The sequence below is a fragment of the Athene noctua genome, chromosome Z (genome assembly GCF_965140245.1).
Source record: "Athene noctua chromosome Z, bAthNoc1.hap1.1, whole genome shotgun sequence".
NCBI lineage: Eukaryota > Metazoa > Chordata > Aves > Strigiformes > Strigidae > Athene > Athene noctua.
The window spans coordinates 19,969,998-19,997,958 of record NC_134077.1 but is presented as its reverse complement, the minus strand read 5'-3'; the positions used below and the strand labels follow the sequence as shown (position 1 = coordinate 19,997,958).

The 27,961-nt window shown below is 40.1% G+C and overlaps 2 protein-coding genes across 2 annotated transcripts in view; one reads left to right on the top strand and one right to left on the bottom strand.

Moving 5' to 3' along the window:
• Window positions 1-27,961, bottom strand: part of SNX18 (sorting nexin 18) — a 155,846-nt gene that overhangs the window by 8,917 nt on the left and 118,968 nt on the right. The window lies entirely within an intron of this gene.
• The window catches only part of LOC141973506 (chondroitin sulfate proteoglycan 4-like), a 43,462-nt gene that overhangs the window by 3,886 nt on the left and 11,615 nt on the right, over window positions 1-27,961 (top strand). Inside the window, exons 2-7 of the mRNA XM_074932172.1 lie at window positions 9,665-9,828; window positions 10,433-13,978; window positions 14,855-15,325; window positions 16,152-16,328; window positions 19,434-19,632; window positions 23,120-23,251. Coding sequence (XP_074788273.1) covers window positions 9,665-9,828; window positions 10,433-13,978; window positions 14,855-15,325; window positions 16,152-16,328; window positions 19,434-19,632; window positions 23,120-23,251 — 4,689 coding nt within the window. The remainder of the gene's footprint in view (window positions 1-9,664; window positions 9,829-10,432; window positions 13,979-14,854; window positions 15,326-16,151; window positions 16,329-19,433; window positions 19,633-23,119; window positions 23,252-27,961) is intronic.

The window sequence follows — 27,961 nt, the reverse complement described above, 5'->3', positions numbered from 1 at the left end:
CATTTTTATAGTGCAGAACGTAAGCCCATGCAAAAATTGCAAATGTATTTTTTAATCTCTCATTTTCCCTTTTTTCCTGGCAGAGGGCTGTTAAAAGCTTATTACATTGGGTACCTGGAATTTGGTACTCTTTCACTAGTGTTCCCTCCCTTTGTCATCTATCTCCACTTGTGCTCTACAATCAGAGTAAACAAGGCTTTTAAAAGTTATTAATATCACAACAGCTTATTTATATTTGGTATTAATAGGCTCTGAACACTTGCTTCCATCACTCAAGTCCTATCCCAAGAGAGAGTCTTCCTATTACATTTATGTTGGAGGTTGTGTGACCTTTTTCCTTTTTCAAAGTTAGGACCTGTGTATTTTATCTTAGAGCAGAAGTGTTTTGGGAGACTCAAGGCGTCTCTCATTGTTTGCCTAGCATTTAGTGCATGAGGACACTTTATGAGGCTTCAAGCTGTACTTTTACATAGCCTGAAAGTATTTTTACTATGTGGAAACCTGCCTTTGTCTCTACATTGCACAACCTCTCCACCTCTCCCTGGAGCACTAAGACTTGGTAGTACAAAAGAAATACATCAGTATGGAAAACTGCTCTATTTTGAGAATGAAGGAACAAAGGTGGAGAGGAGGCCAAAGTTAACAGCACTTTGGTTTCTCTGCAGCCCTCAAGTGAGCTCTCATAGAATGTGCTTAGTAGTCTAACATTAGTGTGAAAAGGTCTGCTCTACAAAAGGAAGGGTCACACCTTTTTTACCAACCACAGAGGAAAACTAGCTGGACTCTTAGCCAGAGCTTCTACTTGAACATCTGAAATAGTAGGGAGTCAAAAACACCCAAATTTGTCAACAGACAGATAGAAAACCACTATTGTCTGGAAGATTAATCTTCATCTGATCTTCCTGTGCCAGTTGGTTTCTGTTTCAGTTATCCTTTTGTGGATGAGCTGCATGGGACAGATCTTCAAGGTGCAAATCTCAGCTGGACAATGAGAAGCTTATTCATTCACATAACTAAAACAGGTGTTGCCTCTAGATATACTAGAGGTGATGAAGCCATTACCTCACCAGTCACAACTGATATTCTGTGCACTTGTTGCACTTTGTCTGAGTGTGCTGTTAGGAGGGATGAATTAACCTTTATTTTGACTTTGCATTTTTCACATATTTTCTTGAAGGAACTTCATACAGTTGGAGTATCTTTGGAGGGATGTGCATCAAACATCTAGACCATAAGGACCTTCTATGTGTTTGGAGCTCCTAGGTACCAATGCACCACAGGACAACAGTAGATGATGACAGGTCCAAAACCAGTGAATGTGATTTCCACCCTCAACCACCCACCCCCTTTGCCTTCTTTTTAATTCCTTTTTATAAAGCCAGCCCGTAGAGCTCACTGACACAGATTATTAGTGAGGCCACTGCAAGAACTGTGGTCTCAGGTGAGGAGAGTGACTCTTGTTTTTGGGCAGTAAACAAGCCAACAAAACTTCTGGAGTTTGGAGAGGATCATGACTCAAAATACATGGGTTGTGTTAGACTCAATCCTTTACTTTTATGATTTTATCTTTAATGACTAGAGTAATAGATTGCATGACTTTCCCTCTGCCCCGTAAAACAAGTTATATATAGTTGTTTTTACAGCAGTTTAGCAGGCTCCATGGGAACAGTTTGTCTGAGCAGCAGCAATTCTGTGGCCTAATTATGACATTTATTGTAGTGTTGGAAACAAAAGATCAATATATTGAGTATTAAAAGTAAACAAATGTTATTGTCTACAACAGAAGCATTCAGGACATCTGAATATACTTTTCGGTGGTTTTCCTTACACTGTAAGGGCCCTGGCACTAATACCTCTTGAACATTTTGAACACAAAAGCATTGTCCAAATACTCTCTTACATGGCAACTACATAATTTTTCTTTTCTGCTTGAAGGTCAAATTATTTATTTATTTTTTTTCATATTAAAGGGTGGATGTTAAGGGCAGGAATATGATCTGGTAAAATGTGCCTTTTTTTCATCTGGCATGAATATAAAAACCTTTATGGCTTACATGAGTATAAAAGTTTCTGGGTCATTTGTTCAGGCACAGTAGGGAAAGCCTTTCCGTATGATTTTCTTTGGGAAGAAGATGTAAAAGACATCCAAAGAAGGAGAATATTGAGGTATGTGGAGCTTTGCTGTTTCCCATCCACAGTGGAGACCAAAGGGAGCTGAGCAGACATGAAGTCTGCATTAAGTTCCTTTCAATTAAGAAGTGAGTGTGGAATTGTGATTCCAAGATCACTGATTTTCCTTATGATCCCTGTGCATTGCTAAGAAGATAGATATGTAATCTAGTCTGAAATGAGAAATACTGACAGAAGAAATTGTGAAAATGAAAAAAAACTCCACTCAGCTGTTTAGTCTTGATTTTGTTGTTGGATGGATGTGCATAGCTCATGATAACTGTAGTGAGTTTGAATTTGGTTACTTGTAGATACATTTCTGGGGTTGTTAGTTTTGGCAGTGGAGAAGAGACAAGGCTTTTATTGCTTTCTGCCTTGAGTATAGAAACCAAGGGAAAAATTATTCAAGGTGTAACTGTTGTATTTGATGGTTTTTTAACACTAAAGAATGAAAGCTGAACAAAAGGATAAAATGCCAGCCTAATGCCATAGTGAGATGACAAGTGAAGAACCTTTTGTTGTGTGATTATGAAGGCTTTTGCTGTACCTGTTCTGGTTTCTTGTGGTTACTTCTAAGAAAGAGTTTGTGGACAGAGCTGGTCAGGAATCTTCAGTAAAATTACTTGAAACAAAATTCTCAAAACTGAAACTTCCCTTGTAAATATTATCTGTTATGATGGAAATATTAGGAAGGTTTTATAGCCTCAATGTATTTCTAGTCAGTTGAAGGTTGGCTTTAAAGGAAGAGAGATCAGGATCACAAATTAGCTAGTAATTTAGGTTGAACAATCTTTAAATTTGCATCCCAGTGATCATGCCTTTATTTTTTTGAGCCTTTGTGTATCAATGTCCATATTCATGAAGGGATGTTACAGCTGACATAGATCTGACTCTTATTCTCATCTGCTTCCACCTGTCTTTTCCCTCTGAGGCACAGAGCTGTTACAGAACAGGTTGTCTGCCCAATCACTCCAAAGGAATTTGTTCCCTATATGATACGCTGAATTCACCTGTTCCATTAGCAAGGGAGCTTCAAGGCTGGTGTTGTTGGTTGAACTTCACTTTACTTTTTGTAATGGTGTGATTAACATCAGATGGTCCACGGCAAAATGTCCTCTTTTCAAAAGCTGTGGCATCAGATTCATTTTGAGGTCACTTATAATACTTTTTTAGCCAGAAACATTCTAAAAGTGTCTGCTCTAGGGGAACTTAATTCCTATACTGTAATAACATGCTTCTTAGTTTGGTGGGTACTGAAGCAGAAATCATGCCAAGGTGCTGTAGGTGGTCTTGGCCCAAGATCTCATTTAGGGCTGGATCAATGCCTGGGATGATGTTGAGTTTCCTGCCCCACCTTCAGTGATGGATTCTGACTCTGAAGTGTTTTATCGAAGGCAAAAGCTTTAACTTATGTTTCTTTTTTCTTTTCCAGGAAATTAATATATAGTATAAACACCAAACTGTTTCCCAGTGGCACACTGCAAATACTGACTCTGCAACTTCATTTCTAGTTATTCTAAATTGCACTTAATAATCCATGGATCAGTTTATCTTTCTGTTCAGTTGCTTCCCCAAAAATCTAATGTTTTTTCCTTACATAATTGAGTCTAATGAAAATATGATGTCTTTTAAACTTATTTTCAAGTTCCATCAGCAGTCATTAGTTTTGATGCGGAAATTCACTAGTAAAATTTGGGGGCCTTGTTAACAGTGATCATAATGAAACTTTCAGGACATTAACATCTGTGAAAGCTTTGGATTTCATATGTTAATTTCTGAGGAACTTCACTGATAAAATTATATTGAAATCTCCTACAGTTTTGTAGGGGTACTAGGATATACAGTTGCAAAACAAATGTAACTGCTTCTTGGAGTCTCAGTAATGTGAGAAGGGTCTGTCTTCTTGAGGTGAAACCTTCTTGTACCGTAACTTTATATTGATGTTCTGATGTTACTAAAATGGCTGAAGGAAATGGAGTAATCTTCTGATTCAGAGGTTATTTCAGACAGCAAGGTTGTGCTTCCTGTGATCTTCAGGAAGGAAGTATCTCTGTGCCTCATTTGCTGAGGTGGAGGTCAGGGTAAGGACAATATGCTGTAGTCCATCTCTGTGGTAGAACGGTGACAGTCCTAGCCACTGCCATAATATGAATTTACCATAATATAAAAATTATAAACATTTAATCTGTTTCCTAGCTTATTAGTAAAATTTAGTCCTCACTTGTATTGGGGGTTTATCTCTAGTTCTGTTATTTCACTACTTGAATTAAAAGGGAGGTCACAGAATCACAGAATCATTCAGGTTGGAAAAGACCCTTGGGATCATCGAGTCCAACCATCAGCCCGACTCTACAAAGTTCTCCCCTACACCATATCCCCCAACATCTCATCTAAACGACCCTTAAACACATCCAGGGATGGTGACTCCACCACCTCCCTGGGCAGCCTATTCTACTGTCTGACCACTCTTTCTGTGAAAATTTTTTTCCTAATGTCCAGTCTGAACCTCCCCTGTTGCAGTTTAAAGCCATTCCCCCTTGTTCTGTCACTAATCACCTGTGAGAAGAGACCAGCACCAGCCTCTCTACAATGTCCTTTCAGGTAGTTGTAGAGAGTGATGAGGTCTCCCCTCAGCCTTTTCCTCAAGCTGAACAGTCCCAGCTCCTTCAATCGCTCCTCATAGGATTTATTCTCCAGGCCCTTCACCAGCTTTGTTGCCCTCCTCTGTACTCGCTCCAGCACCTCGAGATCTCTCTCACATTGAGGTGCCCAAAACTGGACACAACACTCCAGGTGTGGCCTCACCAGTGCAGAGCACAGGGGGACTGTCACCTCCCTACTTCTGCTGGTCACACTATTTCCAATACAAGCCAGGATGCCGTTGGCTTTCTTGGCCACCCGGGCACACTGCTGGCTCATGTTCATCTGCTTGTCAATGAGAACCCCCAGAGCCTTCTCTTCCACACAGCTCTCCAGCCACACCTCCCCCAGCCTGCAGCCATGCAGGGGGTTGTTGTGGCCCAAGTGCAGGACCTGGCACTTGGCCTTGTGGAAGCTCATCCCGTTAACGTTGGCCACCGATCCAATCTATCCAAGTCTCTCTGCAGAGCCTCCCTGTCCTCACGCAGATAAACACTCCCAGTTAACTTGGTGTCATCTGTGAACTCACTGATGATACACTCTGTGTCTTTATCAAGATCATCAATAAAGATGTTGAACAGAAATGGTCCCAACACCGAGCCCTGCGGAACACCACTTGTGACCGGCCGCCAGCTGGATTTAATCTCGTTGACCACCACTCTCTGGGACTAGCCAGCCAGCCAGTGCTTGACCCTGCAGACTGTTCGCTCATCCAGGCCATGAGTAGCCAGTTTTTCTGTGAGAATTTTATGGGGAACTGTGTCGAATGCTTTCTGAAAATCCAGGTAGACAATATCCACAGCTTTTCCCTCGTCCAATAGTCGGGTCATTTTGTCATTGAAGGAGATCAGGTTTGTCAGGCAGGTCCTGCCTTTCATAAACCCATGCTGACTGGGCCTGATCCCCTGCTTGTCCATTATATGACTTGTAATGGCACTCGAGATGACCTGCTCCATGGCACCGAGGTCAGACTGACAGGTCTATAGTTTCCTGGTTCCTCCTTTCTGACTCTCCTGTAGATGGGTGTCACATTTGCCACCCTCCAGTCCAATGGGGCCTCCCCAGTTAACCGTGACTTCAGGTAAATCAGGGACAGTGGCTTGGTGAGCACATCTGCAAACTCTTTCAGCACCCTTGGGTGTAACCCATCCGGTCCCACAGACTTGTGTGCATCCAAGTGGTGTAGCAGGTCTCTGACTACTTTCTCTTTAGTTGTGCTGACCTCATTCTACTACTTCCCCTCCCCATCTCCCAGCTCATAAGGCTGGGTGTCCAGGGAACAGCCAGTGCCACTGCTAGAGACTGAGGCAAAGTAGGTGTTGAGCACCTCAGCCTTTTCCTCATCCTTAGTTACTGTTTCCCTCTGCATTCAATAAAGGAGGAAGATTTTAGCTAATCCTCCTTTTGTTGTTAATGAATTTACAGAAACATTTTTTATTATCCTTAACAGGTGTAGCCAGGTTGTGCTGTAGCTGTGCTTTGACTCTCCTAATGTTCTCCCTGCATAGCTTCACTACATCTTTATAGTCTTCATATGAGACCTGCCCCCTCTTCTGAAGGTCATAGATTCTCCTTTTGTTTTTGAGATCCAGCCAGAGGTCCCTGTTTAGCCAGGCCGATCTCCTTCCCCGCCTGCTTGTTTTCCAGCACACGGGAACAGCCACCTCCTGTGCCTTTCAGACTTCTCTCTTGAAGCGTGTCCAGCCTTCCTGGTCTCCCATATCCTTCAGGGCACCCTCCCAAGGGATTTTGTCAGACAGTCTTTTGAACAGGTCAGAGTTTGCCCTCCAGAAGACCAAGGTAGCAGTTTTACTAACCCCTCTCTTTGTTTCTCCAAGGATCGAAATCTCAATCATCTCACGATCACTGCACCCTAGACAGCCTCCAGCCTTTCCCCCCCCAGAAGCTCTTCCCTGTTGACAAGAAGCAGGTCCAGGAGGGCACCTTCCCTGGTCGGATCCCTCACCAGTTGTGTGAGGAAGTTATCCTCCACACAGTCCAGGAACCTCCTGGACTGTTCCCTCTCTGCTGTGCTGTGATCCCAGCAGATACCCGGGAGGTTCAAGTCCCCCACAAGAACAACGGCAAGTGACCGCGAGGTTTCTCCCAACTGTTTGTAGAAAGCTTCCTCCACCTCACTGCTTTGGTTGGGGGGTCTATAGCAGACTCCCCAGCAAGATCTGCTTTATTGGCCCTTAACCTAACCCAAACACTCTCAACCCCATTATCTCTATACTTGATTTCTGAGCTCTCATAGCATTCTCTTACATATAGAGCCACTCCACCGCCTCTCCTTCCCTGTCTGTCCCTCCTGAAGAGCTTGTAGCCATCGATTGCAGCACTCCAGTCGTGTGAGACATCCCACGACCTTTCTGTGACAGCTGCTATCTCAATAATTCTCATGGTCCCTCATGGCCTAGAGCTCCCCCTGCTTGTTGCTCATACTGCGTGCATTGGTATAGATGCACTTGAGATGAGCTCATCAATCCAACACCCTTTTGTGAGTGTGAGCCCCATTCCCTACCAGACCCTTCTCAGGTGCTTCCATGATTTCTAAATATTGATCCCTTCACTCAGATGAAGTGGCAGAGGGAGAGCTCTCACTAGTCCACCGTCCTTCAAGCCTTGGCACGCTTCCCTTGAGCTTGTTCCCAACAGGTCCAGTTATCTCCCCCTCCCCCCTCATATCTAGTTTAAAGTGTAGTTTAGGTCTTTCTTTATTAACACCACAGTAGTAACATTTCTAAGTATGACAAATGGCATTGCTTCCCTTACTGCATAGCTTTTATGGAACACCTGTAAGATATATGAAAGCTTTTTTTATGCTAGAAGTAAACTGGTGGGGAAGACTCCTTTATTGTTCAACTTGGAACTAATTTTTCTATACATAGTGGTGACTTTTCCTTTGCAAGAAATATGTGTGCTTCAGTAATCTAAAAATTTTTCCTGTGTTTCCCTGGGTACCTAATACAACACACTATTATGTAGGTTTGGGCTGTGGGGTTTGCTGAAATCTTATTCTTGGGAAAGCCAGCTAAGATTTTTTTGTATACCACAGCTAATTTTTAGATACTATTAATGATTGTTTCATGAAACAGCTGGTTCATGAGATATTTGATTGGATAGTCTGTAATGTGTAGAATCCAGTTCAGAGTCTGACTTAAAGTCACACTTTGTAACCGTCATCAGAGTGTATTAGATTAAGCAGAGGGACAGCTAATGTAGAAACAAGGAAGAATTAACCTCAAAAGTCCTCTGCAGAAAAAAACTGTATTAAAATGAGAAAATTGTCTCAGAATGAAGCTAAAAGCTGCAAAATAGATATTTAACTGGTAATGTTCTTAAAGAGTTGTGTCCAAACACAGCTGAAAGCATAATAAATCCTGGCACATGTACTATGAAAATAGACAGGCTTGGAAAAAAAAAGAAAGGTCAGGTATCAGCTAGCTGAAGGAATCAAAGCTTTTGTAGAATCCTTTTTAAGTATTACATCAAGAACCAAAACCCTGCAGAGGGTCTGTGCAGCCAGATGATCAAGTTATTAGTGTAAAAGAAGCACTCAGAAAGGGCATGGCTACTGCAGAGAAACTGAACAAAATGTGTTTACTGCTAATTGGGAAGATTACCAAACTGAAATTCCTTTTTTTGGGGGGACACAAGAGGGCTTGACCTAAAAACAATCAGAGATGAAATTGCTTACTTGCTAAGAGTAGCATCTGATCTCATGCTTTGAACTCCCTGGCTACCTGAAGATTGGAGGGTGCCAAATTTTATGTCAGTCTTTAAAACAAGAATGACCAGCCTGACATCCATACCATTCAAATTTATAGATACTGTAACAAAGGATAAAAGATGCAGAAGTAAGTAGGATCAACTTGGGAAGAATCAGTAGGACTTCTTTAAAGATAAGTTCTGCGTTAAAAACCTCTTGGAGTTTACTTGACGGGGGCGGGAAAGGTGGCTAAGATTTAGATTCCCAAGAGGTTTCTAGTAAAGTCTGACATTAAAGGCTTTTGAGCAGCCATTGGATGGGAATGCAGTAATGGATTAAGTGGTAGGAAGAGGTGTAAACTGATTTCTTTGCATAGGAGGGAAGTTACCAGCAGAGTTTTTGAGGGTTTGGTCTTGGGATCTGTGCTGTTCAGTATAGTTATAATGAGTATGGTAAAGGGAGTGAGTAGCCAAATGAGAAAGTTTGTTGACATTACTGTTCTTCAAGGAAGAAAAGAGGAGAAGAGAGTGAAGGAGGCCTGTATGGAACTGAGTGAGTGGCCACAGGGGCAGCAGGGAGGGGTGGAGGCTGCATACAGGAAACAGGAGGGCACTTCAGCCTGGAAGAGAGATGAATAAAAACATACAAAAGAATCATGCAGATGGCAGGAGACCTGTGGGTCTTCCCATCAGAGATGACAGAGGATGTCTCTAACGGAGATGTAAGAGCATGTTGTAGATGAAGATGTTTCTAAAGAGAACCTAGAGAAGTACTTCAGAGATAAATCCTTTGGCAGTTACAAAATAGACTGTGACAAGCTCAGGAAAACACCTGAAAAAAAAATAATTGGAAGAGTATTCGAAGGAAAGTATTAACTATGATTGCCCTATTCTTATAATTCTCTGTCATCACTGTTGGAGGTAGGATACTGGGCTGTATTCACTGGTGTCTATAGTGGTATGGCCATTGGGCTCTTATCCAGGTGCTTGAACTGGTGAATTTGATATATGAGATTCATTTTCATTCATACATAAATAAGTATATAGGGAGTTAATGTAAGGGGTTTTTTATACATTTAGCTGTAGATAAGACAGACTTTCTTTGTGTGTGACTAAATCTCCTGTTTGTTTTCCTTTCTTTCAGTATCATTTTATGGTAATAGCTTTGTGGAGTTGAACATGACAGAAGCATCCTCTCAGAATTTCTTACAGTTGCGGTTTCGAACAAGCAAGCCACATGGGCTGCTTTTTCTTGCAGCTGGGAAGAACGATTATTGTTTAATGGAGCTATGCTCAGGGAGTTTACAGGTATGGTTTATAATTGTAGCTGAAAAGATATGTGTAGCCTGTATTGTTCAGTGCTTCTCTTTAAGCTGTTATCTATAACAATTCTATAAGTTTATGCTTAAAAAAAATTTTAAAAATCACATAATATAATTGAAAAATTAAAAATATGCTATTTATTTCTCACAATGACAGTTATTAAAATTGACCTCTCAAAGCCTTTGAGATCTCTAGATCTTAAGATCATTATCTTCAAAGCATGAGGTTCAGTAAAGACAGAATTTCAGATCTGATGATGTTAGTGTTATAGAAAATGTTAGATCCAAATAATAATTTTTTTGCAAGGTAAGTTCTTGAAAGATCATTGTCACTTGGGTTCCCAGGAGTTGTTGATCCTATCAGAACTGCAGAGGAGTCCATTCCCTGTTTTGCAGTTATTCAAGTCATATTTGTAATGTCAAGTAAACCTACATAAAATTTTAATGGGATTTTATTTTTTCCATTATATTTTATAAAGGAAGTGTTTAATATGAAAATTTATTAAAATTAATGCATTAACTATATATTAATACATAATTGTGTAAAATACCACTTTGGATTGTGATAGTTAAAATTCTTTCTCTTGCAGTTGAGAATTAACTTTGGCATGGGGGAGCGAGTACTGCATTCTCAGCAAAGATCTCAGCTGAATGATTTAGATTGGCACCTCGTTGAACTACATCATGAACATGATAATGTCACATTGGTAATTGATAACCATGATAGAACTAGTGCAAAAATGCCTGGAATTCTTTATGAATTAAATATTGATTATGGATTCTACTTAGGTGGTACTAATAAACTTGATGTTCCCTACCTTGTTGGAGCAGTACCTGGTTTTCGAGGATGTATCGATGATGTGTTGTTCAATCAGCTAGACATTCTGATGCCTTTGAGACCTTCTCCTGGTTTTAAAAATGTCCATGAAGTTTTGGTGGGATGCAGTGATGAATTCTTCGCAGGTGAAGATGAATCCATTAGTTTCTTCAGTTCCAGATCCTATGTTTCTTTCCCATCATGGAATGTTGATGATGAGGGAATCTTGGAGTATACATTGCAAACCTCAGCTGCACGTGGCTTGCTGCTTTACCATCCTGGGCAAGCAGGAGATTTCATTGCAATGGAGATAGAAGATGGATTAATTAAAGCCTATGTTGGAAAACATAAAAGTAGAACCCAGCTTTCCTCTCGTAGCTCAGTCAATGATAGTCATTGGCACTATGTTGAACTGAAATTTACTGCAGGATATTTGCAGCTGACTTTGGATGAAGAAATTGTGAAAAAATCATTGCCTCCCCACAGTAAGCTGCCGCTTCTGAAGGGGTCTCTCTTTGTAGGTGGTGTAGATGACAGCACACGATCAGAAGTGATTAAGTTAGAGCTTATCTCAGTGTCTGGGAAGTATGCCAGAGGAGGATCCTTTAAAGGTTGCTTAAGAGACCTGAAAGCCAATTCAGAAAAGAAATCGCTAAAGAATGTTCTTGTAACAAAGGACATTTCAGCTGGATGTGAAACAGAAAGTGCTTTTAATACAAATCTTTCTTTAGAGGTGCCTGTAAAGAACACTACTGTGAAAGCAGCCCCAACATTTGCCATTTCCCCTGAAAGCCCTGTCTCTCTGGGCAAGGAAGACAAAAGCCACCTTTTAGTTCTAAGTAACTTGGTTGTACTAGAGGGTGGACAAGCTTCACTTGAATCTGAGCATATTAAAGTCAGCTTAGACTTTCAGAAATTAGGAATTCATCAGTCACAAATTCTTTTTGAAATAAAAGAACCACCCTCTCATGGAGACTTGAAACTAGATGTTGAACCAGCACAGGAAGTAAATACATTTACTATGCAGGATGTGTGGCAAGGAAAGGTTCTTTATGTCCATGATGGCTCTGAGGGCACTTACGATTATTTTAATTTCTCCATTTCTGCCAGCAGTGAGAAGATTGTTGCTCCATATTTGCAAGGAAATGAGCAGCATGTATTTAGCATTACTATCATTCCAGTAAATGATGCACCTGAGATCACACTTCCCAAGGGAAACTTGCTTCTTCTCATAGAGAGCTCAAAGAAACGTTTGACTAGTGATCTGATAAAAGTTCTAGATAGGGATACGGATACTGTGGATCTCTGTCTTTCAGTGCTTGGAAATCTGAATGCAGATGCAGGATTTTTAGAAAATTCAAAGCATCCTGGTAAAGCTATTACTACCTTTTCTAATGAAGACTTAAGAGAAGGCACTGTTTTCTTTGTCCACACAGGCGTCAAGAACTCAAGGATTGTTCTGAGGGCAAGTGATGGTGAGAAGGTGAGCAACACTGTTGTGTTACGTGTCATGGCAGTTCCTTTGAATTACAGAATTGTCAACAACTCAGGAATAAAACTACTCCAAGGTGTTACAGCTCTTATCACACCTAGGCATCTGGCAGTTGAAACAAATGCCAGCCTTCAGGAGCTGGAGATACGATATGAGATCACAGAGCCACCCCAGTTTGGGGAGGTCCAAAGGCAGCATTCAAGGGGGGAATGGAAGCAAGTCAACTCTTTTTCTCAACGCTCTGTTCAGCGCAGTCGTGTGAGATACTGTAGCACTTATAAAGAAATTCAGCTGGAAAACGTTACTGACCAATTTAAATTCAAAGTTAGCATAGGAAACAGAATGAGTGAAGAGCATGTGTTTCCAATCAAAGTGAAATGGTTAAGGTACAGTTTATTGAAACATACTCCTCTAGAAATTGAAAAATCAAAAAAGAATTACTTGAATTCAGATAATCTCTTTGCTGTGCTTGTGGGTCTAGAAATACCTGAAGATGAACTTCATTTTAAATTGCTGTCCCTACCAAAGAATGGACAGATACTGCTTAATGACCAGCCTTTGAAAAAAGACTCAGTCTTTAGCCAGAAAGATATTACTGATCAAAAAGTGGCATATGAATTAATCAGCAGATACCATGAAGACAACCGTGATTCATTTAGATTCCTCATTTCTACAAAGTATCTGGAATCAACTTTTTATGACTTTGAAGTCTACATCAAGTCAGATTTCAGAAACATTATTTTGACTAACAATGGCCTGACTGTTACTGAAGGTGAAGGAGAGTTAATAACAAGCACAAAATTGTTTGTACGAACACTGGATAAGAAAACTTTCCAATATGAAGTTACACAGTTTCCGAAGCATGGGAAATTAAAACTCATTAATTTTTCAGGCTCATTCGAGAGTAATGATAATCTCACCACTTTCACTAATACAGATATAACTGATAAGCGCCTTATATATGTGCATGATGATTCTGAGACAGTGTTTGATGAATTTCTTGTCAGAGCTTCCAGTGAAGATCCAGAAGTAGAACCTTTGTCAGTAGAAATTAAATTCAACATTTCTGTCCAGCTGAAGAATGATGAAAAACCAGTACGTGTAATTGATAAGATATTTAACATTGTGAGAAATGGGCAGCGATTATTAACATTGGCAGATCTTTGCTATCATGATCCTGATTCGGATTTTGATGATGGACAATTGCTATATACTAGACGTGGCATTTCCAATGGGGATTTGGTGCTAACAAATGATACTTTGCACAGACTCTACCAGTTCAAGCAAGTGGATCTGGAGCAAAAGCAAGTACTGTTTATACACCGTGGTGCAGATTTTGGGCGTTTCGTGCTCTTTGTGACAGATGGCAAGCACTATACCTCTTCGCTTCTAGAAGTTAGTGCCACTGATCCATATGTTAGGTTGGCAAATAATACAGGCTTGTTGATTCAAAAGGGGAAAGAGGAAACTCTTACAACAGCTAACTTAAGTGCTATTACAAACCAAGACATAAGAAGTGATCACGAGCTTACATATGAGATATTATCTTTCCCAAAATATGGAAGAATATATGTAAATAATCTATTGATGGATTCCTTTACTCAACTTGATCTGATAAAGGGGTATGTGACCTACAGGCATGATGACAGCAACAACCTTATTGACATATTTAACTTTACAGTCCATGCTAGAGAAGCCCATCTGGATGCTGGAGTGCATGTTCGCATATATTTGGAAAGTCATCAGTGGCCACCAAGAATTGTGAACAAAAAGAATCTCTTGGTTGAAGAAGGAAAACCAGTTAAAATCAGTAAAGGAAAACTGCAAGTAAGTTAACTGTGTTGTCTGTTTCTCCAGCCTTGCAGCAGGTTTTCTACACTGCTTTCTCAGCCATTGCAGTGTCTTTAGTCTGTCTTCTCTTTAACTCCTTTTAGTTTGACTAACATGAATGCATTCTGGATGCTTAATTTTGGAGAGACCAACACTAGCAAGCTTCCATTTCTAGAAGGGAAAACTGGTTATGTTCAAGAAAAAGGCTGCCCATAGTCTTTGACTCCTTTACATATTGGTGCTTGAGGAAGTTAAGATTAGGAAATGGTACATCTGTATATTTGTTTGAGTTGTGACAATTGTTGGTACTTCATGTATCATTCTTAGTTGAGTTGGTGGGAAATGCCAAGGAGGACAGGGTTTTGTTTCATTCAGTTTGGAGCTAGCCCAGTTAACACTGTCTGAGGGTTGCATCCAGAATTTTTAAAACATTGAGTTACAAACCTGAAGTTGCTTCCCTTTGGTTAATGTTTTCCTTCCCATTATTTGTCTGTAGCCTTTCAGTAACTACTGAGAGGGGATTCTGGCAGCACATTGCTATGCTGCTGAAATCCTTGTTTCAGGCAGGGGTTTGCAGTTCTTAGGCTATTAGTTAATTGCACAGTGTGTTCCTTTTCAAATTTACAAAGCATTTTTAGGGTTACAAAACACTCCCATGACATGTTTATTTAACATGAGTACGTGAAGTATTGTATTGTATTTATTGTATTGTATTGTATTGTATTGTATTGTATTAGGAACTGTGTAACCCAACTAAGGAATGCCAAGTAATTAGGTAGACAATCCCAGAGTTAAAAGTGAAAAATTCAGAAGAATTGCAGAATTTCTCCTGTTTCTGTTCAAATAATTTTGGGGTATGTTTTTAAATTTAAGGTTGTTCATGAAAACAGCTCTCCATCTGAGATTGTGTTCACAGTAAGACAGCTTCCAGTACATGGATACATTCGGAAGTTTTCCTCAGAAGAGAGTTATCTTGGTGCTGACCAAAGGCCAGTTTTGAGCTTCACACAGCAAGATGTTGATGAAGGCAAAGTTCAGTATGTGCAGACAGTTTCTGGCCAACTAGATGACCGTTTTTCTCTGGATGTGACCAACGGTGTCCAAACAGTGAGTGGAATAGAGATCTCTGTAGATGTCATCCCCAGAATGATTCCACTGGAAGTACAGAACTTCACAGTAATTGAAGGGGGCTCCAAAGCACTGGTGGAAGACTATCTAAAAATTTCTAGTAGACACTTTGCAGGACTCAGCTGTGAATTTATTTTAATTGAGCAGCCAAAACATGGGTATGTTGAAAACTCTCATGTTCCTGGAATAAAGTTAACCACATTTACCAGAAAACAGGTAATGCATTTAGATTTGCTTTGCTGTAGACATGATTAAATCTTTGTATTGCTAAAAGCTATGGGACCATTTTGTGGGAGGTGGTGACTTGCATGAATTTGAGCTTTATTCTGGCCTCATAACAAAAGATCTTTCTGCAGTTGCTAGCTGGTTATTTATGGGGAGGGAGGGTGCCTTGTAGTGAACCACATCACTTCCTAATGTGCCGCTGGTCATACAGACTAGTGTGCTGCAATCACAGTAGACTGATGGCTGCTCACACTCATGCAGAGTTGTTGATACTTTGGAAACCTAAGACAGACAAACTGTGGGTACATTTTGAAAAGACCAGAGGAAATGGTGTGTATATTGAACAAGGAAGAAAGTGGAAAAAAGATTTTTCTTTAGATCTTGTCTTTGCTCACAGTGAGCCAGAGCAAGATAAGCTAATTTTCAGTCTTGTAGTCTAAGAAGCGAAACTGTATCCTAAGTCACCATCTACTAACTCTGTGTTCAGTTTATAGATTCCAGGAAACATTGTGGTAAGTACAGCAGGATTGGATTTTCCATTTTCCCTTCAGAAGGAAGGGGGAAAGCCAAGACTGGCAAGTTACGATATTTTGGCTAGAGGAACGGACAGATGAGGTGTAAAATTTGCTGCTGTGGACAGAACAAAGATAGAGGTACTGATCAGATATGAGCATAAATAAAGTCTTAGAAGTAAAAATTTGAGACAATAAATACAGAGGGGCATGACTAGATGAATATTTTTGGTTTTTTTTTTTTTTTAATGTGGCATTCATTTTCTTTTAGCCTTTTTAATGTTTCAGGTTGTTATTTTTTTCAGGTGGAACAAGAATTAATCTACTATATTCATGATGACAGCGAGGAACTGATGGACAATTTTACTGTGATAGTAAATAACACGGAACTCTGGAAACAAAGCTTGCCACAAACTGTTTTTATAACAGTTACTGCAGTAAATGATGAATCTCCTGTTATAAAAGTTAACAGAATTCTTCAGGTATGTTTGTCAACATTTTGAAATGTTAAAGTTACTTCTAACCCCATACTGTTTAATACACCTTCATTAACAGAATGTCAGGTTTCTGTCTGGTGGGGTAGTCAATATAATAAATGGCAATCCTGGGATTTAAATAAATTAATGTTAATGAAGGGAGGCAGTACATGGGTAATGTTGGTTTAGGAAGATTCTAGACATCATGAAGGACATTTTCTGCTGTTGTAATGTTTATCTAGAAGGCTGACTCACTCAGAGACTGCTGTCAGAAGGGCTGGCTCACTTCATAAGCATTTGGGTGGTACAGAGTAATACTTTCCCGGTTCACGTAATTACAGTGGTACTCTACACACACGAGCAGAGCACACAGTAATGTTTGTCTAGTCACAGACAAGAGGGATATATGTCCAGTCAGAAGTTTTTCGGAGTCTCCCTTTTGGTGCATTGCTGGCATTGAACTGCAGTCTGTTAACAGAACTGACTGAGGCCGTGCAGTGCACTGCAGTGCAGCATATGGATTTTTTCTAAAAATATCTGTAAGTCTGCTTCCCAAGAGCAATGATAACAGAGCTTAACCTAGCCAAAGTTGATCCTCTCTGCTGGGGAGGCAGTTTGCATACCCAGAACCAGGGTGCTGCCTTTGTGTCTGTGATTTTGTTGGTCATGCATAAGCAGTCACTGAGGAATAACCTTTATTATATTGTCATAAGTGGGTACTAATATGCACACATGTGCAGACTGAAACAAAGCTGTCAGTAAAGTTATATACTGGGAGAAATGCATGAAGATGATCCTTCTTCAGAGCAAATGTGCACATCCCAAGTAGGTGGGAGGAAATGGATTTTTCTTAGCCCTGCTAGATATTGAGATGAGCCAGGCATTCCTTTGTAGGGTGATACTTACTGGCTCCATGTTCTAGCCAAGCAGTCTGTGCTCCTCAAGGACATTACTGGTGGCGTATGTTGAGTAATAAAATGTGTGTTGCTTTTAAAAAGACAGTAACTCTTTTATATCTTTGGAAAGGTTGGAAATGTACAAATCACTATCCTGGCATTATTTGCAACATTTATATATGTGTTAAAATATATTTATTGGTAGTGATGCTCTGAAATGACTGTATCCTCCTGTTGCCACAAGAGGGCTGTATTTTCCTAGAGTTAGATTAAAAAAAAAAAAAAATTCAAACACTTTTTTTGTTTGTTTTCTTTAAATGGCCCACTTACCAGAGTATTAAAATGGCCATGACTGTAGAGTGTTTTGTGATATGTAACAGGCAGGGAGACACTGAGAAGCACTGTAAGTAGAGCAGAATAAATTCTTTCCTGTTGGGCAAGGTCATGAACCTCTTTTTGGACCATGCCTGTGAAACGTGTTAGGTATGTGCAAAATTAGTGTCATGCTACATCCTGGAAGTTCAGGTACAGTTTTCATGGTGGTCTTAGTCCCAGATCTGGAAAATAAGATACTTGTACAGTATTTGCAGTAGTCTGAGTGTCCACATCTTTGCAGCTATTTTCAGCTGTTGGATCTCCTTTCATTCCTCAAGGATCATGTTGCAGGTCATGTACAGTACTTCAGAAGCATTGTGTGTAGTGTGCTGGAACAATAGAAATAAACAATGGCTTTACAGAAAAAAAGCTCATTTTTTCCTTTAGTAAGAGAAATTTCGAAACTCTAGGACATTTAATGAATCATTGGTAATAACATGTTTGCATAGTCCCTTCTTATTCTGTATGTTTGCATGTTCTGTATGTGACCTTTTATTTTCTGTGTAGAATAATCTGAATCAAGTGCTGCTCAGTTGAGTTAAAGGGTCTCAGTACAGAACAGTGTACTCAGTACAGTACAGTGTTCGCTATTATTTATCATCCTGTGTATTCACAGGTGGTTTCTTTTATCAGACTTTGATAATAGTAATCAAATTACAGAGAAATGCATATTTCAAGGGAGAAAATAACTATTTCCTGGTTGCAAGATATTTGCTGTTATAAAATGTAACACAGCTTATTTTTCAAACTTTTTTTTTTCTAATTAGAAAACACATAATAATTTTCTTTTAGTATCTGGTTTTCCATGGCACATATTTTGTGACACAATGTAATCTGAAATCTTTCCCCTATTGAAGTGTCGTGGCAAAAATCCCAATGTTTTAAAAGGTTTTCTTCCATGGTTTTTATTAAAAAATAAAACTAATACTTAGGGAAAAATCTGTGATTGCTGATTTTTGGGTTTGGCAGAGGTAAAATAATGCCCTTTGTCAAGGATCATGTTTCCTCTTCAACCATTTGGTGTGATGTTACTACTAGGTATTTCTTAAGTGTACTGAGACACTAGGAAGACAGGAAGAGATGATGCAGTCCTTTCTGCTTGAAAGAAGGATCTTGCAGTTTGTGCATATCTTAAGCTAAAAAAAAAAAAAAAAGCATTTAGATTTACTAGAATTAAGTAATAGGTTTTATACCATCTTTCTAAAAACTAGTTAGCTTGACCTTGTATTGCAAAGTGCCAGGCAGCTGTTGGAAGTGGTGATTCCTTCATCTCCCACTGGACTAAGCACCTCTGTGGGTTGTTTGGTGCACTAAAGGACCTTGTGTGTGTTGCTGGAAGGAAATAATGCAGCTACAAGACGTGTTCCATTTGTATTAGAGATTGTGCTGTCCCCGGGCTGTTTTTTTCTTTTCTGCTGGTGAAAGTAGAGCATATTGAGTGCCTTGCCTGCTGTGAAGTACATGACACTGATATTCATGTGTATGTCTTGGAAAGGAGCTCCTTGACTCAGTTTTCATAATAAAATTTTGTTATGTTTGTAAGAGTTTGGATAGTGCCTGACAAATAGAGCACTTGTGCTGCAGCTGTCTAAAGCTCAAACTGGTATAGGGTATTTTTGTTTGTATTATTTTGTGGTCTTGTTTTTTGAAAACCATTTGCCAACACTAACTATTCCAGTCCATGATCAGAGATTTGGGTGGATAGTAAGGAAACCTGTCATAACTGCTAGTGTGGCATAGCACAACTATTTACTTTTTATTTGAGTATTTTTTCCTCCTGATTTTCTTTTGTATGCATTATATTATTTATTACTATTATTTTTTATTTTTGCTTTTCTAGATCTGGGTGGGTTCAGTCACAGAAATAACTATTGATGACCTCTGTGCAGAAGACAAGGACTCCTCACCATCAGAACTGATATATGCCATTACTCCACCGAGCAATGGGCACTTGGCTCTGAAGCCTTCTCCAAACAAGAGCATCCTTAGTTTCACCCAAGCTCATATAATTGAAGGGCAGCTGGTATTTGTACACAATGGTATGTGGTTTCAAAAATACCACCTCTGTTACCAAAATGCTGCTCCTATTCAGTATATTTCTGTTTGTATTCCTTTGAAGATCTCCTTGTAATGTCACAAAAATCTCAGAGCACTGGTTATGATACATGGTCTCACAAACTAAACAAGAAGTCATCTGATGACTACTTAAATGTGTGCTCACCAAGAAACCATGGTCTATTAGTGGTTCAGTTGGTAGCAGCTGTCTTTTGGAATGCAAGTTTTTGCAGGAGGGGAATGTTGCCATGCAGCTTTTGGAGATACAAAACCCATTTTTTTGACCATTGTCATTGAGAATCTCCTGAAGTCTTTCTGTCTTGCTACAGTGCAGAGCTATTCATGGACCAGCAGTCTCTCAGATACCTGCCACAGTGTAGTTGTGTTGCTGAGCAGCTCTGGGAAATGAAGTTGTGCTTCATCTGAGTGATGTCAACCTCCCTTTCAGACTGTGAAGGAATTCAGGTTTAACCATTGACTTTTCTGCTGGTGGCCAGAGCTAGAGATCAGATTATTTGTGCTGTTGCTACAGAGAGAATGCATGGGCAATATAAAAAGAAGTCAGGGCAGCTTCATGCATCCTTGAGTGGCAGTGCTTGGAAGCCACAGGAATGAATATCTCAGAGGGGTTCCAGCCGGAGGAAGAGATGAGGGCAATAGCTGCTTTTCTCTTTCTCCAGCTCTATTATCATGTTACCTGAGCTGAAGAAAGGTGCAAAAGAAGGAACGAACCAGTTTGGGGAAGGAGATAGAAGAGGTACAGAACTCTTTTGCCAGCCTCGAGGCAAGCTGAAATTATTTCCAGTGCTCCCTTGGGTGCAGTGGTCACTCGAGATCTGTGCTCTGTCTTCATGTGGCTTGGTGCAGGTTACAGTGCTCCAGCTTCCAATGTGCTGTCTTGCAGGGTGCATGTGCGTTGCTGAAATTGCTTTACAGGCAGCTGGTGGTGAGCTGTAAGTATCCCGCTCAAATGATTTCGTCAGGAAATGAAAGGTTAACAGCACGGTAGAAGTGAGGCAAGCTGTTTTAAGTTGTTCTGAAGGAGACTTTGACTTTTAAAAAACCCCATGGTGGTATGATTGTGGTAGTCTCAGTGTGAGGAAGTGAACCCACTCTGTGTTCCAGAAAGGGCAAATGCACATCTGTAGTCTTAGGAAGAGAATCTTGATTAATTAAAGTAAAAAGAACAAAAAAATCTATTTTCCAGTGAGTGGGAGTATGGGCTGTACAGTAAATCTGAAATATTAAATTGCCCAGGTCATATGTCAGTTCCAGCTGCTCTGGCTCTGCCATCTGCTTAGCCTCATGGTCTCCGGTGTTTCAGAAAGCACTTTGGACATTTTGCTTCTTTTCCTTTCTCAGCCTGTGATTTTCTTTCCTCCTTCATCTTGAACTGTTGCTAGAAGTGTACTTGTTACTCTCATCTTCCTGGTCTTCTTGTCCTGAGCCTTCCCTTATCTGGTTGCTGTCATTCAGCTTTTTACTCCTTTTCTCTTCAGCAGCTCTGTCCCTTGTCTTCAGTCTTATAGTGTATGATAGCTTCTTTAGCTCCTCCTGGGAAGCACCCCCACTTCACATTCTCCACAGCCTGGCATCTGCTCTCCCTGCTGACTTTCCAAGAAGAAGACCAGCATTGTCTAGGCTGAGGGAGCTCTTCCATCCCTTGGCTGGTCCTCATGCCACCACAGTCTTTTACATCTGTTCATGGTAGTGACTCTCCATCCTCAGATGGAGTACTGCCAAAGAAAGTACTACCATACTTTTCTTTTATACATCTAACATTAAACCATATAAAGATTTCATCTTTGCTCAGTCTTACGAGTTACATTACGCTGCTTATGCTGTGCTGTTATCAATCTGCCTCTTTGTTTTCATGTCTTCTCAAATACTGTGTTTGTTTCCTCTATAATCCCCAACTATTCTGTCACCAGTGTACATGCAGAACCAGAACATACCTTTCCTTTTCTGTGCTCTTCTTTTACTGTGATAATTCCTTCCCTTTTTCTCCCTCACATTACTCCAGATGCTCCCATCCTGCTTTCACATTATGGGGTCTGCCCTTAAACCCTGCCAGTATTTTCCTTAGTGCAGTACTGAATTGAACTCTTGTTGATTCTGAAGTCTCAGTGTCTTTTCAGTACAGTTTTTACATTCCTTTTTCTGGTGTCCTTTTTGTCACCTCCTATCAGATGCACCTTTAAAAATTGCACGTGATAAAATAATATATGCTCCACCCAAGCAGCACTTCAGGGACTAATCCTGTTCCTGACTCTGCCAATGACAAAACGTCTGTGTCAATTGAGCAATTGACCTGTATTAGCAAAAAAAGCAAGTGAAGCTAAGTAAGCCTTTTTTTTTTTTTCAAACTGAGGCAAATAATAGACTCAATGCCTTTTAAAATGTGCAACTAGTGCATTTTTATCAAAAGAAAACATCAGAGAATAAAAACTTTTAAAATAAAAACAATATAACCTGGTCTTCCAGAGCGTCTGCAGTGCTCACCTTTATATAAGAGCATTGCCTTGGGGAGTTGTTAACTATAATTTCAGAACCCACATTTTATTCTTCTGATATGTTAATTTATAGTTAGGCAAGGAGTGCTGATCTTTGTGTGAAAGTACATGACACCCTCTCAGGTTATATATTTATGTAGCAATGTCTCATGGCTAGATTGGGCAAAGAAAGTAGAAGAGCAGTGGTAAAGGTTTGCAACAGTTAATGTTTCGATTTATCATTCTGTTTTTCTACCTAATTAATCTGGGGAACCTCTACTTAAAGCAGTAAGTCAGTTCTGAAAGATGTATTTTTACAGGAATCCACTCAGACTTCTGGAAGTATTTTGCAATTGCTTGTGCCAAAGTACATACACATCCTAAGATTAAAGATAAAAAATGTGCGTTTATTAGGAGTACACATAACCTCTGAAATTGTTTAAGCTGTGACAACATACGCTCTTCAGCAAAGCTAAGGTAGAGCAAAGAGGCAGAGGGAAGAACCTGAGAATGAATTCAGTTCTTTAAATGTAAATCAAAATGAAACGAGAACATTCTAACTGTTTTTCTCCCTAGACTCCTTCTTTGCCACAAGGTGACTGCTTCAGTCCTTTGGTTCCTCCTACGATATAAAAGGAGTCGGAAATCTGGGAGTCATTGTCTCCCCAAGTGTATGTTGGTTTCAACTCCACTGAGATCACTGAAGAGAAAAGGAAGGGGCAGTCTGCTGGTTGACACCGAAGGGATGTCTGGCTTTCATTGTGAACAACAGCCAGTAGTTCTTCCTTGGAAAGGTGTTCTCAGCATTATTAATTTATTTAATTCTAATTAAGGTACAAAGGTATTATCAGAAATTGCTTCAGGATGACTTTGCATATAGTTCACTGTAGCAAGAGCAAAAGGTGTCCAGTGTATGTTTTTATGTTTTGGATGAAAACAGAATAATGCAAGAATAAATTTATGGTTTTGTTTTCTACAGGAGCAATGTCTGGAGGCTTCAACTTTCAGGTAACAGATGGTTTGAACTTTGCACCTCGACAGATTTTTAGCATCACAGCTAGGACACTAATCATTAGCCTTGAAGTGAACAAAGGACTCGGAGTTTTTCCAGGTCTGTTTTTAAAGATTGGCATGATTTTGTCCACTTGAAAAAATTGAGTAGTATACAGTTATTTGTTAGATAGCTAGCTGGCTAAACTATAGAAAACTGTACCTGAGAACATCTTTCTGTCTGATTTTTAAAAAAACAGTTATGTTTCATCAAACAACATACTGCTTTATTGTTTTATAGTGTTATTTTTGATATGTGCATGTGCTTGGAGTCATGGAAATTGGCAGAGAAATACATAAGCACAGTGTGACAATAACACTGTCTGCCTAAGATCTGAACATTCCTCACTCAGATTTGTTTCAAAGCTCTATATTATATTCATATTATTTAGAGGTGTCTTAGCTGATTGTGATTTTGCTTGGTAAAAGCAGAGTGAAGCTTGTGTCTGTGGGACTCTGAGTAGCACACGTAAACTTGCCAGATTGCTAGTTCGCTTTCTTATTGTTTGAGTTGAGTTTTGGAGAGTGGCACAGACTCACTGATGAAACAGAAAGACTGGAGACTTTGATTCGTGTTTGTACATTTGGAACTAGTTGGATCAGCAGCTGAGTAATTTCTAATGAAATCTCCTATTCCTGCAGGAGTTGATATATAAGACAGTCTCATCAGAGCTTTGCACTGGCAAAAGTAATCCTTCATTGGATTAGTAATCTAACATTAATTGCAAGATTAAAGGGAGAAATGAAGATCAATCTTCTCTCAGCAATGTCTTGCATAACACTTTTGTTTGTGCTACCACCTTTTTGCGCTGAATGTGATCCATAGGCAGAGAGAGATTGAGAACTGGTAAATTTCTATAGGAGTTATTCTGTACCTTGATTTATTAATTTGATACAGAAGAGGAGCATTTTAGTTTCTTAAACTTCCTAAGTGTAAGATGTATAAAGGCTTGCAACAAAAGCCACTTAAACACAGGCAATGAAAAATGAGATTGTAGCAGCATGATTTTCTAATTCAGTCAATATAAATGGGATTCACGTAAATCCATTTACAGAGTTTATTAATCTGGGATTCTGGTGTGTAAATTTGCCTCAGGCACAGGGATTTACAGGAATTCTATCATAAGACAAAGATAATTGTAAGAAATGTTTGCATGATACTTCATAGAAGGCAAAGTCTCTAGACTGTCAATCAGTTTTGCAGTTTGCAAAATGCAGTATTTCTTTCAGCACTGCAAGCTGCATTCATCTAAGCCTACAGTTTTTCCTGAATTCTTGCTTACTTTGGGTTAGCAAAATTCCATTTTGGTGTTAAAAAGTATTACTAGCTTTTTCATCTGTTCTCTTTATGATACTTTTTAAAGACATTCTAGAGCTGTATGGGTTTCAGCTGTACTTTCTCATCATGAAATGACCATTATAACAATGATGGTGCCAAATGGTTAATACACGTAAAAAGAATAGCATGTGTCCTGTTATATTTTGTAGCACTGCAAGAAAAGTTAATTTTGAGGCAACTTGAAGAATCTTCTCTCTAGGGAAGTAGAAATTGAATATATTGTGAAGAATTTGCCATATCTTCATGACTGGTGTAAACTATTCTCTTAAGCATATTGTTCTGCAGTTTTGTAAGAGCATGTACTGCGCATGTACTGCTGTCTTCTTTTGTGTTGGATATACCAGGTTTGTTTATACAATTTATGGATTATTTTTTGTTCATCAGAAGCTTGTTTTATTCAGTGTGCTCAGCAAATTGACTGCTAGGTACTTGAGGTTTTTCTTATGTATGTTAGATATCTACAATGTGAGGATTTGCTTTTTTCAGGGAAGCAATTGCTTAAAAAAAGGAATGAGCTAAGTTGTTCTTTGAAAAGGAGAGGCAGCCCGACTTGCAGGTATTCAGAAGCAGAGCTGTCTGAACAATCAGTAGATGAGATGATTCATAACTGTTTAGCAGTGATAGGCAGAATACTCATGCCAAAGCACTTTCCAAATCTTAAATCTTATCTGACGTCATCTACCTTGACTTGTGCAAACCTTTTGACGCTCTTCTGCACAACATCCTTGTCTGTAAACTGGAGAGCCATGGATTTGATGGATGGACCACTCGGTGGATAAGGAATTGGCTGGATGGTCACACTCAAAGAATTGAGGCCAATGGCTCAATGTCCAAATGGAGAGCAGTGATGAGTGGTGTTCCTCAGGGATTGGTGTTGGTACCAGTGTTGTTTAACATCTTCATTGGCAACATGGACAGTGAGATTGAGTGCACCCTCAGCAGTTTGCCAGTGTCACCAAGCTGTGTGGTGTGGTTGACACGCTGGAGGGAAGGGATGTGCCATTCAGAGGGACCTGGACAGGCTGGAGAGGTGGGCCCATGAAAAAATCATGAAGTTCAACAAGGCCAAGTGCAAGGTCCTGCCCATGGGCCTGGGCAGTCCCAAGCACAAATACAGGCTGGGCAATGAGCAGATTGAGAGCAGCCCTGAGGAGAAGGACTTGAAGGTATTACTGGTTGGAAAACTAAATATGAGCCATCAGTGTATGCTTGCAGCCCAGAAAGCAAACCCAACTCTGGGCTGCATCAAGAGAAGTTTGACCAGCAGGTTGAGGGAGGTGATTCTTCCCCTCTATTCTGCTCTCATGAGACCCCACCTGCAGTGCTGTGTGCTGCTCTGGAACCCCCAACACAAGAAAGACATGGACCTGCTTGAGTGGGTCCAGAGGAGGACCACAAAGATGATCAGGGGGCTGGAGCACCTCTCCTGTGAGGACAGGCTGAGAGAGTTGGCGTTGTTCAACCTGGAGAAGAGAAGGGTCCAGGGAGACCTTATAGCAGCTTTCCAGTAGTTAAAGGGGGCTACAGGAAAGATGGGGAGGGACTTTTTATCAGGGAGTGTAGGGTTAGGACGAGGGGTGTGGTTTTACACTGAAAGAGGGTAGATTTAGATTAGAACTAAGGAAGAAATTCTTTACTGTGAGGGTGATGAGACACTGGCACAGGTTGCCCAGAGCAGCTGTGGCTGCCCCCTCCCTGGCAGTGTCCAAGGCCAGGCTGGACGGGGCTTTGAGCAACCTGGGCTAGTGGAAGGTGTCCCTGCCCATGGCAGGGGGGTGGAAGTAGCTGATCTTTAAGGTCCCTTCCAAACCAAACCATTCTGTGATTCTATGTACGCAGTAAAAATGTATACCAGTATTATTAGGTACCAATGATGGCCTTATGCTGTTGCATTCTACTTGTATGGATTAGCTTGGCCCTACTCTACATCACCATACTTGTATGTCTTCCTCCCCTCTCTCCCTTCCTTTCCCCTGCGTTTGTGTGGAGTTGGTTTTGTGACCTCTGTGCTCCCATCTTTGGGAACAAGCAGACAGTGTTCTCACTTCCCTTTTTCTTCACCAAGTCTGTTGGCTGTCAAATAACCTTCCTCTCCCTGTTGAGGTCTCAGACCAGAGCAAAACCAGTGCGGGTGCTGGAGAAGGTTCTCAAGTCTCAGGACAGATGTGGGTGAAGGAGAAGTTTATGTTTGGGGGAGCATCCGATTTTACAGGACAGCATGCAAGACTTTATTGTCTGTAGCCCTAGACTGTATTTTGGCCTGTGCTGTGCAGTGAAAGAGTTCAGGTCTATTATGAGCAAACAGGGACTTTGTGGCACACATTCTCTCCTCCCATGTCTCCGCACTGTGATGGTGGTGGTACGACAACCTGGTGTGGTTATGACTACAGTGTGACCATGCTTGGCAGTTACTCTTTCTTACTCTGTTAAGGCAATGAGGCCTGATTTGCCTAAGTTGGAGGTTATTGAGAAATAACTGTTTGCAGATACATGTGGTCTGATTAACTGCTGCTCTGAGTTGTACATTCCTGACCACATCTGCTGTACACACAACATAAGGTCATGCTTCCCTCTCTGCCTGTTACACAAAAAACGGAAGAGAGAGGAGGAGGAGGAGGGAGACTTCTTGAATTAAGATATAGTGTGAGAATATTTCTAGACCTGAAGGACTGCTTCTTTTCAAAGCAGTATGGACACAAAGAGACATGGGAAGTTAAAATGGGGAAAACCGGCAGAGACAGGGGGTCTCATTTTATTATAACAACTCTGTTTCAAAGTACACGTGGTTTGAACCAGGGCATTACTATATGTAAACAGACAGAATCCTGATGTTACTAATGGCTTGCAAAACATCCTTAATCTTCAGGTTGCTTACCATATTTTTTCTTCTGAATGTTATAGTAGAAACATGTTATTTTGTGTTATTCCTGTATAAACATTATGCTTTATTGAAGATGGGTTGATAATGCAGAGTTCAAGGATATATACTGCTAATATCTGAAATTATGTATTGATACCTATAAAAGCTTGTTGCTCAAGAAGGAAAGAAAATGTAAAAATAGAGGCAGAAGTGGGGGCAGAGGGAATAAGATTATGGGAATATATACTCCTCCAAAAGTATCAGACATGAGATTTAGTTTGCTGAATGTGTACTGTGAAACAGTGCATCAAAAAGAAGCCAAATAGTACTACTTTTCTTTTTTAGGAAATTACTAGGTTTGGTTTTGTCAGAGCTATGTCAAAAACTGTCTTGGTTTGACTAAATGCCAGAAAGCTTTTTATAATATTTAAGTCAGAAGGTACTGGTTAGTGTGGTGCTATATTTTAAAAGGATTTTGTTACTCCTCACTCTACATACATCTTAATACTACATTATTTCAGTTCAGGTATTGTTCCTGTTGTGTGGTGTTCTTCCTAATTAGTTTAATTTGG